General features: G+C 40.6%; 1 protein-coding gene across 8 annotated transcripts in view; it reads right to left on the reverse strand.

The window, feature by feature from the left end:
• ADAM23 (ADAM metallopeptidase domain 23) overlaps positions 1-9526 on the reverse strand; it is a 71515-nt gene extending 61989 nt beyond the window's left edge. For 5 of the 8 annotated variants that reach the window (XM_027678316.1, XM_027678314.1, XM_027678311.1 and 2 more), the window contains exons 1-2: positions 9284-9525; positions 7994-8220 (exon numbers count right to left, since the gene is read on the reverse strand). In XM_027678316.1, the coding sequence (XP_027534117.1) occupies positions 7994-8220; positions 9284-9437 (381 nt within the window). In that variant the 5' untranslated portion in view covers positions 9438-9525. Of the gene's footprint in view, positions 1-7993; positions 8221-9283 lie in introns of all 8 variants that reach the window. The other 3 variants (XM_027678315.1, XM_027678318.1, XM_027678313.1) reach the window with 2 other exon arrangements.
• Positions 9527-12229: the final 2703 nt, after the last annotated feature.

Below are 12229 nucleotides of genomic sequence, written 5' to 3' on the forward strand. Positions count from 1 at the left end.
GCTGTCAAAAGATTCACTGACCTTTATATGCAACAAATGTGACTGTGAAAAACAAAGTTATGGAAAACAGGCTTATTTTAATAAATCTCATAGGCATGTGAAAACTTTTGCCCTTGTACCAGATTCTGATTCAAAAGGATTTGCCTTTTTAGAGGGTAAAGAGAAGCAAATGGTACCTGCAAAGCATGATTTCAAATACACACTCATTCCTCACAAAAAGAAAAAAAAAGTTTCACACAAATGTCTGTTGTCAAGCTTCTTTAAAAAAAAGTCATGTAGTTACAAAATATTTTAAATACATTTAATATCATTAAATAATCTCTTAACTAAAGCCAAAACCAGTATCAAGCTTTCTCTCCATTACATTTTTTGGTAAATGTATATTTTTGTCTCATCAGTTCACTAATTTGCCAACACTAGCCTGACAAACTGAGTTTAAGTATAAAGACAAACTGGTGGCATAATCAAGAGAGAATCTGCAAGATGCATCAAAAAACCCCAAAAAAAGTCCAAAACCACACACCCAGAAAATAAAGAAAGAAAAAGCAGAGAACCTCAGATTAAATGCATGCCTAGTAGGAGAGTCTTTTAAGCCCCAGTTCCATTTTTTTTCAGAGTGAAATCAAGGAACAATTGTCACAAGGAGCTTTCCAAGAACCTGTTCATGACAAAAACCTCATTATATTTCCAACATGCACAAGTACTAATTTAATTTTTTTTAAAAAGCATGAAAATTTGTTGCAGGAAGAGGGTTGTAATTAGTTTTATGCCATAAAGATTCCACTTCATAGTTACAGGAGATACTGCTTTGAGTCCTCTCTACATATAACATTTACCTAAAATGATGTGTCTTCATATACATGCCACAAACAAGACTTCAGTGTCAACTATCTGGAAAATTTAAAAAAGCGTGTACTATTCCATTAAGCTCATTCTGACACATGATAAATCCCTCCATAGGCATCTGACTGTTCTTAGGGACAGCTAGATGGATGACTAGTCTGATCTCCTATAGCTTTTCTATTGTCCAATCAAGCCCACTCGATACCTGTGCATCACCCTTTATGTTTCTAAGCCATCGACCATGTATTCTTTACCTTTCTGCAATTTTAAAGTATTAAACGTAATTCGTATTCTTGGTCTGCAATATTATAAAAAAAACTTCATCTTGTAGAATTAGATATAACACTGCTATTTCTGAAAACAACTACGGTAATATAAAAACACTACTTGCTATCTCTTACTGTGACTCACAACAGATGCAGCCTGTACACACAAGCAATTGTTGAGAAGCAGCTGACACTAATTTGATGCCCTGCAGTAGGGCATGTTCTCCACCAAAGTCAGCTCAAACCATTGGTTACAAAAAGAACACTGGATTTTAAATCCCCGCAGTTGAGCAAAGACACTGTTTTGAATTCAGGTGAATGTGATACACCACAGCTGCAGTAAAATACAGATTTTGTTAAGCCAGTTTAACAATAGATAACCAACCATGAAAGGCATAAGCCAGAAATCAGGTGAAGGTAATGAGAGTAAAGTTTTTAATCCTGAAACTGAACTTTTTCCTGCAACAAGTTTACACAGAAAGCTACCAGTGAGTTACCACCACGTGTTTTAGGCATTACAACCATCATGTACTGTACCAAGATGGGAGGAAGGATTTCAAAAAAGTATCTGTGTGAATCTGTTTTACAGCTTATAATTTCATTGTATTCTCTCCTTAGCTACTGTGCAATACAATGCCCAAAGTAAAATTTGAAATATGGTGTTCTTCTCATTGGCATAGAAATACAAACTCAAACAAGAATATAATGTGGATCAGCATATGTTTTGAAGAACATATATATTTCACAGGAAAAATATTAAACATCACCTTCTTGTACCACTTGCACACATGTATATGCTCACACCTGCATGAGTATTCTTTGCTTACATAAACAGGAGACAAAGTTCCTTTGTCCATGTTTGCCTATCATGTAAAAACCTCTGCACAGGTTCCTGCTTTGATAGATATAACCTACTTCAATGGCAAAGCTACAAAATTATATAAAGTTTTTCTGAAGCAAAAATACTCATGATGTATAGAGAAGTGGGTTGAAGGAGGGTCTGAGTCTTTCAAATTCTTCCTGCCCTCATTCCCAAATTTTACTGAAAAAAAAAGTCTTCTTTTCACTGTTCTGGCAGCTCAGATTACTAGCGTAGTCACTGTAATAAGAGATTCCTCATACTAGGGACAGTCTAAGAGTGCTGTAGCTGCTTGTGCAAAGAGCAGCTCTCAGGGTTTTTTTCCAAGCTAAAAATCCATATACATAAAGAACTGCAGTTACTTTCAAATCAGTCATTAGCTTACAGTAGGTTTCAAGATGGAGGTGGACAGGCTGTAACTGGAATCTCAGTTCTACTGATCTATGTCACAACTTGATTGTTTTCATTATTGCATTTAGCCATCATTTGACCATAATTCATTTTTTCCAGACTTCCAGGAATTTTACAACCAAAACTAAAGTACTATATGGTTTTACAATAAAGTGTTATCCTTTAAAAAATATGAAGTTCTGTCACAAGGCTTTAAACAAAAGTAGCATCATTATTTAACAGACTGATGGTACCTATGGGTCTTTTGTTATATTCATACAGATAGGATCTCCAAAGGACAAGCTCACTGCTTTTAGAAATATATTTTTGCATACAGTTCTGCTGACTAAAATAATGGCCAAAAGCCATCTCTCTGAGTGCAGAAGCTGAGTGAGGGGTTTCATCAGTCTCATTTTAAAAGTAGAAATTTAAGTCAGATTTAAGTGGATTTTACACAATCAAAACATTTTTTGCTCTAGACCTTCATCCTGGTAATAGCACAAGTTCTGTCACAAATGAACGTGACTTACTATATACTAGTTCCTTACCCTTCTTTTAGCTTGTTTGCCTATCCTTGACTTCATACAGAAACCATCCTTCTTTTAGTGTTTGGTTAACCTCTACTACGTGGCACGTATACCAAGACAACCTTTCACTAATCCTTGGAAATAAAGCATTTCATATTGAAACAGCATACATAAATGTCACAGCAGTATATGAAAACTCACGCTTATAACATACAGCATTTCAGAAAACTTCCTGTTAATGATTTGTTTCTGGTCTTTAACGACTAAAAACAGAGGAGTTACTTTGATGCACTTGAACACCAAGCCTGGAAGACTGTTCTTTGAAAGAATGGTTGTCTGGCATGTGAATAAAGACCCAGCCCCGCTTCTGGAAGCAATCCTACTGTTGTGCTTATAATCCCAGGGGCCAGAACTCACTATTCTCTCCCAACATGACAGCACCTAGATACCCATCTGTAGTGACACTGGCCTCCAAAACCATATCGCTCTTGAGGTTTTGTTCATAAGACTCTACAAAATAATACATCCATATCTTGGACCACTTCCCTGCAGTACCCAGCTTCCCACAAATGCTAGAAAACTTAGAAACTTAATTTATTTTTATTTCAGATCAAGGCATAACAAGTACAAGTGTTGTGCTACCTAACACTTAGGAACCGAAACCTTTTATAGGTTATTGTGTGAAGTTTATGAGAGGACCCAGAAATACATTTTAAAAAAAAAAGTATCTAAAAAGTTGTAGAAATATCATGACCCACATTTCAACTAAGAAACAAAAATCTAGATCTACTCAAGGAGAAACTGGCATAAGGAAAATCTTCTATGCCCAGAAACCAAAGACAGGAAGGCCAATTGCAACCCTCCTGTTAGTCAGTAACTACTGAAGACACAGAGTCCAGATAAGCCTTTGGCATTAATATAAATTCAATACAAAATAGAAAAAAATACGAAGTACACACAATCATTCATTTACAAGAGAGCAAACTGAAGCTGCACCACAGAAAATTCCGAAAGAAAAAAGCAAAGCCAGCTGAAATACTACAAAGATTCTCCAACAGTCTTATACACATAAGCCACATGAATTTCATTCATTATTTTGATCAGTTTTCTTTACATGGGGATTATAAGTGAAGACCTGGCCTAAAATAAGCAAGTAAAGGGAAGGCAATAACTAGCACAGAGGATTTTTATTTGGATTTCAGTAAAAGTTCACAATGCCACCTCTTGAGAGTTTAGTAACCATGACCTTTCACCTTTTACAAAAGACACCTGATTTTTCTTAAATACCACCTCCTTTGCAATGGCTGTGATACAGTTGTTTTCCTTTCATCTTAAAGATGCTTTCCCAGCCAACTTTTATATGCTACATACCAAAATTACATAGGGGATTGAGACAGCACTGCATCTCAACCATTAAAGCAGGGCAGCTGGCAGGAATATTTTCTTTATTTAAATGACAAACAGCTGAGCTGACCAGAAGCACCTGGAGTTTTCACCCCATGAAAAATAGACCAAAATAAATATAATTTTGGGGGGAGGAAGGTGGAACTGTTTTCACAGTCAAAAGTACTCTAGCTTATTTTTTTCCCAATCTTTAGAGCCTGCAAAACAGTTTTCTTAACGCCTCTCTCCTCCCCAAAATTACACTAAGAACTTGGAATTATGCATGAAGACATTGCTGCTTTACAGCTTCTGAAAATTTATGATTCAGAAAAACTGTCCAGTGGATAGGAATCTTCTTTCATATGCACCTAGTTCAAGCTATTTTCCACTCAAAATTCGCTAAGGTTGCCCTGAGCTGTTTCTCCAGCAATCCTATTATCTTTAGACCACACCTTGTGTTGCAGGATTTTTCGCTCTGCTGGCCTCCATAAGGACTTGCTCCTAGCCTTTTGTGACAAGTTGTGCCCCCTAAAAATCTTGTGTATGTAGCCTGTGAAAATGAACCAAAGCAGTCATCTGGTTCAATAAAGAGTTTACCAGTTCATTCAAAACACTACCTTCATCTGCAGATGTTTAAAAAGACAGAACACAGATGACTCAGACCTCTTCAGCAAGTTTAAGGATTTCTGTGAGCTTCTTCAGTCTGTTTTTATAAATAGATGCTCATTTTTGAGCATTTTGCACTAAAAATAACTTCAGAAGAACTCAAAACTAGCTAGCCTTAATTTGACTGAGGAAACAGGTATACAGATTTTAGAGTCTTCAAGCATCAAGTATTTAAAATCTATTTTTTTTAGAGCATAAAGCAAAGACTGAGTATACACTAGAACTCTGTCCCCCTTGGAGACAGATCACTTCATCAAAACTATGGTGAACATTTCTTTCTTTCAACTGTGATAAGAAGCTTCTTCCAAGAAGGAATGAAAGAGGGTCTACCAACATATACCTCCTCAACATGATGATGTTTCACCAAAAGGGGATAGAGAGAATCAGTGCTAAGAAAGTAACTTATTTAAATTTTTGATTCTCTAGTACACTGTTTTCTCCTCCAGTCTTTCCTTTCTACCAACATTTCATGAGGAAGGTTGCAGACCCTTACTTTTAGGATGCGACTTTTAAAAATATTTTAAATTATTATACATAATTATATATTCTTAGCTTTACCTCCTTTCCACATGCACACAATTTCCTCTACTCTCACTCTCTCCTCATAGTGACTCAGCATTTCTGAGGCATTCAGGCCTAATCCCATTAACTAGACATATGACTCATATTATTCTGACCACCATAGTGAAGTTCCACAGAGAGGCATCTACTGAATAATATCCATACTTCGGGAGTAGATCCACAAGAACAGTAGAAGAAGAAAAAACGGTATTTTTTCCCTCAACTGTCCACTGTATCTGTATATCAGGCCATCATATCTGTCTTTACTTTTTTCCCATGGTAAAAAAAAAAGAAAAAAAGAAAAAAAATCAATCCTAAATAGACCTTTACCTAAATATAAAGGTATTTTGGTTATTTATTACCAATGTGGAAGTAATCAAAATCTCACAAGCAGGACTTATTACAATAGAGCATTTATTTTAATTCTGGGAAAGGATAAAAGCAAGTACTAAAAAAATCCTCCCCCTAAATCAAAACCCTTGTGTATCTTTCACAATCAATTGCATTCCATTTTGTTTATGGGTTGCTTGGGTTGTTTTTGTTTTACACCTTTGGCAGACTTTTCCCTCCCAAATTATTGCTCCACAGAGAAGGCTATAGTAAATAGAACAAAATAACTAAAATAGAACAAAATATTTGTTATTATATTATTGGTAAAATACATGAAAGGGCAAAGAAATTGCTTCATGCAAGGAAAGGTACAAGATGCAAGTTCAGGGTGAAGGTGTCAAGTATGATGATCTGGAAGCAAGACATGCAAAAATCCATCCAGACAGTGAACATAATCGACACTTTCCTTCTATTAAATGGATCAAAACAACAGAAATTTCATTCCAGAAGAATGAAGTCAACATAGTGTCACTCTCCATAAAGGCCCAAGATTAAAGAACCCTTCTGTGGGGAAAAACTGCAGCGTTAGCATTCCCTATGCTTAAAAGGGACACAGTGAGTAGAAAGAAGATCCACTTTACACAATACTCAGCAGCAAGCATGCCCAAGGAAATCAATACCCATTCTGTCAGCACTGATTTCTGCAGAGCTTTACCCCAACAGGTAGATACAAGGTAGGGCATAGGAAGGATAGGCAATGGCAGCAACATTCTTGTGGGCAATGCTGGGTAAGCAAAGAGATTGGTGGATATTCTTCTGTATGGCTTCCCAACAAAAAATCACATCTAGAAACACGGAGGAAGAATCATTCCCAAAGGCAGGTCTGTAAGCACTTGTAAATTCCTTTCTTCCCACACCCCTCTCCAAAGACAGGAGCAGCAAGCCCCCAGTGTTTTAAGTGTATTTTAAAAACTGGTCTCACTTTAAGGGGTATTAGTTCTGAATGTAGTATTCTCTTAGGTATCTTGATCGTTTCCAACAATCAAATAGCTTTTCTGTGCCATCCATAACATATTGGTATTTTTAGATGCATCCAAAGGCACACAGTGGTATCCATGTAATAATAAGCTAGGAAGAAAGCCCTCTTCCTTTTAAAACCTCAAAACTATACAACTATTTCATCTTTTTTTTTCAAAGATTATTCAGTGCCTCCATATTAATTCCACATCTGAAATAACACATAATCAATATCAACAAAAGCATATATAATGCATATTAAATTCGTTGTTTAAAATTTCAAGAGAAATGCAACTTAATAGGTAGGAACTCCATTACAGCTAAGTCCTTCAATAATACCATACACACTGATCTGCTTTGCTGTCTCTTGTCTACCATGGTAATCTCTTCCTATTCAAACCATCTTTACCTTCAGTTTACCTTTTATCCTGCAGGAAGGAATTAACTTTTTAAATAAAAATTTATAAAAATTGGATGGAATCATTCTAAAGGGTACATCCTGAGTCATATAGTTTAGACACATTTACTTTGCTACCAGTTATTCCACAAAGCCAAGGTTTGTTCAATTCCACACAAAAACAACAAAGAACTTACTGTCTGCATCTGTACAAAATGGAAGATTAGATCTTGTCATTAAAAATTAAGAATGCAGGTATTATTTGACAAAAAATGGTAACTCTTTACAGTGGTCTTCAGTGGTCATACACTGGCAGGAAACTAATACTGCATTTATTAAGTAGTGCATGGTACACCCAAAGCTAAGTAACTCATGCTGCAAGTTCAAGATTCTAAAGAAGCTCCCTATGCAGGCATTTCTGCGGTCTAGAGCTACTTTGGAAGAAGCATTTTGTTGATGATGGTATACCAGAAGTGAAAACACCAGAATCTGTGCTGATCAGACAAGTCAAATTTGCGTAATTCCCATTCGTTTTATCTACAGTTCAGCTTCTGAACCATCCTGAAATTGAAAATAATTATTTTTATGTTAACACAAGGGAAATTACACTCTTGCTTAATTACATGTCCTCCTTTAATTCCTAAAAATGGTGGTAAGGACCACCACTAAGTCTCAAAGATCTACAGATCTCACACAGTTCCACACACACATCACTGTTTTGAAAATTCTGCAGATGAGCCTCTTTTTACTCTACCTTGTCATGTTTCTGCTGGTGCCTTGCCCTAGTATCGAGGATATGGTAAGGAGTCTCAGAGTCTTTGTTGATGTAATAGATTAGTCTTGAAGGCAGTGTGATTTCTTTCTGTATTGCATTGCTGTAGCTGTTATTTTTACTGTTACTGCTGTTACTCTGTTGAAATGTATTCTCTTCATCTGCCAGTTCTCCCTCTATACCACTTGCTGTTTCATTCCAATGCAGGCCTGGGGAAGAAAGATATGCCAGCCATAATTTAGATAGCAGAATGTGTTTATTTCCATTAAAAAGCTACATATTTGCTTGCAGTTTTCTAACATTTTACTAATCACTCAAGCAAACAAAAAGATAGCTTACTCATTGAGCTAGATCCGATTCATTTTTCACACATTAAATAAATAATGTTCTTTCTGAAACCATTTTATTGCATGTATATTATCATATGCATACACAGATTATAAATATTTTAATGCCTCTCAACCTCCAAAAAAACTTAATGGATATGTAGTTAAGCCCTACACCCTTTTTGACAGCTAAATTCTCTCACTAAAAAAAAAAAAGAAAAAATCTACAAAAGGCTAAGAATACTCCCCATGTTTCTACGACAAACTGAATTCAGACTCCATGTGCACTGAATGCTAAACTTCCTATTATGTAAGGTGAATTGATTTCTACTTCTTTTAACTTTGACAAGAGCTCTTTTCTTCGGCAGCAGCTTTTCAAACGAACTCCTGTATCCCTCCTCATTAAAATTTCAAGATACAGTCAATCAACACCTTGTAACAATATAACAATATTACAATGTAACAGCAGTGTAATAACAATAATAACACGAAGCACAGACCGGCTACATTCACTTTCCACATGTCATCTACGTGCAACCAAGAGCAAATAAACAACAAAGCAACACAAGAAAATCCGATCCCGAACTGACAAATTAGCAGATCCTCGTCCACATGCGCCGTGACACACACAAAGCCCACCCCAGCTTTTTGTGTCGCATCCCTCAGCGGCGGCTGTCCACGCACAGCATCCCTGCCCAACACACTGCAGCACCGGCACCGCACGTACCTCTCTTTCGTGCAAGCAAGCAAACCAAGGGAATATTAGCCGAGCCCCGGGTTTACACACGCCGACAGACACGTACACTAAGCTGGAAGCGGGGAGGGATGAAGGGAGGATTGAGGGTAAATGGATGTTGCCAGGGTTTATGGCGGGGGACGGGGGCCCGCAGACACCTCACGCACAGGCACAGACACACACACACACACACACACCCGCCATACCCACCGGCGGCCGCCGCAGCCGCGCGGGCCCGGGGGCAGGAGGAGCCATGGAGGAGCAGGAGCAGCGAGACGAGGCGGCCGAGGAGCGGCAGGAGCGCAGGGTGGCAGCGGCCACCGCAGCCAGGCTGCCGCAGGGAGATGCTGCCGGGCGGCTTCATGGCTCATAGCGCCCCGGGGCGGGGGGGCAGCGCGGCACAGCCCTCACGGCCGGCGGGCTGTGCCCGGGGGACGCGGGCGGAGCGGGGCGGGCGGGTCCCCGCGGCGGCACCGCCCGTCCACCTCCTGCCGCCGCCGCCGCCGCCGCCGTGAGGGACAACGCCGACACCTCAGCGCGGGGGCGGGCGGACGGCGGAGCGCGCGCACCTTCCGCGCCCGCCCCCGGCCCCCCGGCCCCGCGCACGCGCGCAAGGGGCCGGGCGGTGCCGCGCGGCCGCCGCTGTCCGATGTGCTGCCGACGGGACCGCCGGGACCGCGCACCGGGATGGGATGGGGCTGGATGGGATGGGGCTGGATGGGATGGGGCGGGGCGCGCCGCGCCCGTCACGGGTCCCGCCGAGAAGCCAGGTGGTGCCGCCCGCCCGCCCGCCCGCGGGGTGACCGCCGCCAGCTTCGCGCACAAGCCGCTCCCGGCCGCTGGGTCCCGCGGGTGCGCCTGGACGGGCTGAACCGGCAGCCAAGAGCGGGTCCGTGACTCCCCGGGCGGGAGCCTGGGGCACCCTCCCCCGCGGCGCGCACAGCTGCGAACAGCCAGGCTTGGGAATTATTTTAAAGAGCTTTAGCGCAGAGTGAAACTACTTTGAAATCCGGTAGCCCTGAGGAAAGTTGGGAGGAGGGTCCGGAGACGCGAAACAGCGGCGGGGTCAGCTTGTTCTTCCGAGAGCAGGGGCAAGGGGGTCGTCTCGCCCCGGGCGGGTCTGCAAGTGGGCCATTTCACAGCTGGCAGTCCCCAGCTGCTGCAGGCAAGGGACCCTTCCTAGAAACAGCTCCTGCTCCAAGCGTTTTGTGGAGCTCCAGGCTCCCCTCTGCTCCCTCCCAACGCCTCCAGCTCATAGCACTGTTAGTTTGCATCCCACTCTCTCACTTCTTCAGTCCCTGTGACCCCACTCATCCCTGCTGACTGCAGCCAACCTGCAATGAAGTGGGTGTGGAGGTGAGAACCAAATGTTACCAAAAAAACTGTGCATATATTGACAAAGAAAATGGACGAGTGTACAATAAAGAAAGAGAAGGACTGCAGTGAGGTGCCTAGTCAGATTGTGATCTGGTGTAAATCTGCTCTGGCCTGCTGTGTTCAGCAGCAGACAGCATGGACCATGAACACAAGGATTAGTGCATTTTTGTGCAGTGAATAGTACCTCTCATACTTCAGTCCAGCATGCCTGGGGTGAACCAGCAATATGAAGAATAGTTGCAAAGATAAAAATAACTTCAAAGAGATATGAGAAGAGGAATCTGCTGCTTTGTATTCATTCCGTGACTTAAGGAATCAGAAAACCAGAGTTCAGAGACAAGTTTAGATATGGAGTTCTTAGCAAACATTTTGCCCAGCAGACTTCTAATATCCAAGAATAGATATGTTTCATTTTGGTGCAAGTCTTGCTGCTGAGGAAATAAAGATGTTTCTCCTTTTTTTTTTTTTCTGGATATTGCTTTTTATTTGTCAGCTTATTCTTTCTAATCTGAGTGTATACCACATGGATTTCCAGAAAGATAGGAATTTTCTCTGTTTCGCATAATTTTCTCTACATTCTGGCCTGAATTAATTACCATTTTTAATTTAGAAAATATAAGCAGATCAAAACTACAGTGCAGACTACTTCATAGCAGTAGTGTTATTCCTTTTTTAAAAAGTTAATTCTGAGTTCTCATGCTGTGCAAATAGATGCTGCTTCTGGAAACTCAAATCTAGGTGTGTGACAGCAGACAAACACATAGAAGGGACAGACCCATGGGATGGGCAGGTGTGAAAAAGAACAGAGAACATCCCTTAGGATTTCTCTTTCAACAGCAGCTCCTGTTTCTTCTCATAAACATATAAACAGATCAAAGGATCTGTTACATCAGTGCAGCTAGATCTAAAATAAATAAATACAATTAAAAAATACTTTAGAGCAAAGAACAAAAGAGTAGAATGACCATGCAGTTAAGAAAAGAAATCCAGAAACTAACTTTCACTACACGTGGAAAAAAAACCCCAGACTAGCAACAATGAATGCTAGAAACATCTGCTCTCTGAAAAAATCAGTTCTTAATTTTGTTGGCCAGATTTTGAGCAGAGGAAATAATGATTGCCTCTTTCTACCAAGGTTGTCTAGGTTAAAGATTTTCTAAAGTTCTTTTAACTCACATACAAGCCTGCAGCAGAAGTAATCACCTGAATAACTGTATAAAGCAGACATGGCTACTCTCTCAGGCCCTGGGCATGTAGCTCAAGCTGTGCCTCATAAACCTGCTACAAACCTTCAGATGGTCATATGCAGTTCACTAAGCATAATCAGCTCAAGATGAAGTACCCCACTAGGAATGACAGCTGCTTTTTGTGTTGTTTTTTTTTCTTTAAACTTGCTTTCAAGTTTGAAAGCCACTATGAAATAATCCCAGATAGATTGCACTGCAGATGTCTGAAAACAAAATACCAGAAGCATGGATTATCATAGCAGCACTAGCATAGTCAGTCACTTTGGTAATAACAGGTGACACCAATTGGGCAGCTCCTGACTGACCTCGGGCGATGAAGGGTACAAATGCCATGGGGAGCAGGCAGCACAAACAGCACAGCAGAAACAGCCATTGCTGAACTCTGCTCTCAAGGAAGGGCAGTAGTCGAGTCTGACTATGATTGATTCATATTACTGTAGCACTAGCAGGCTCAGCCGTAGGCCAGTGACCTGCTGCGCTCTGTGCTGTACAGACACAGGACAAAATTACAGATCTCCGTTAAGAGAAATTT

The sequence above is a fragment of the Neopelma chrysocephalum genome, unplaced genomic scaffold (genome assembly GCF_003984885.1).
Source record: "Neopelma chrysocephalum unplaced genomic scaffold, ASM398488v2 Primary Assembly neopelma1_44, whole genome shotgun sequence".
In the NCBI taxonomy this organism is placed as follows: Eukaryota; Metazoa; Chordata; class Aves; order Passeriformes; family Pipridae; genus Neopelma; species Neopelma chrysocephalum.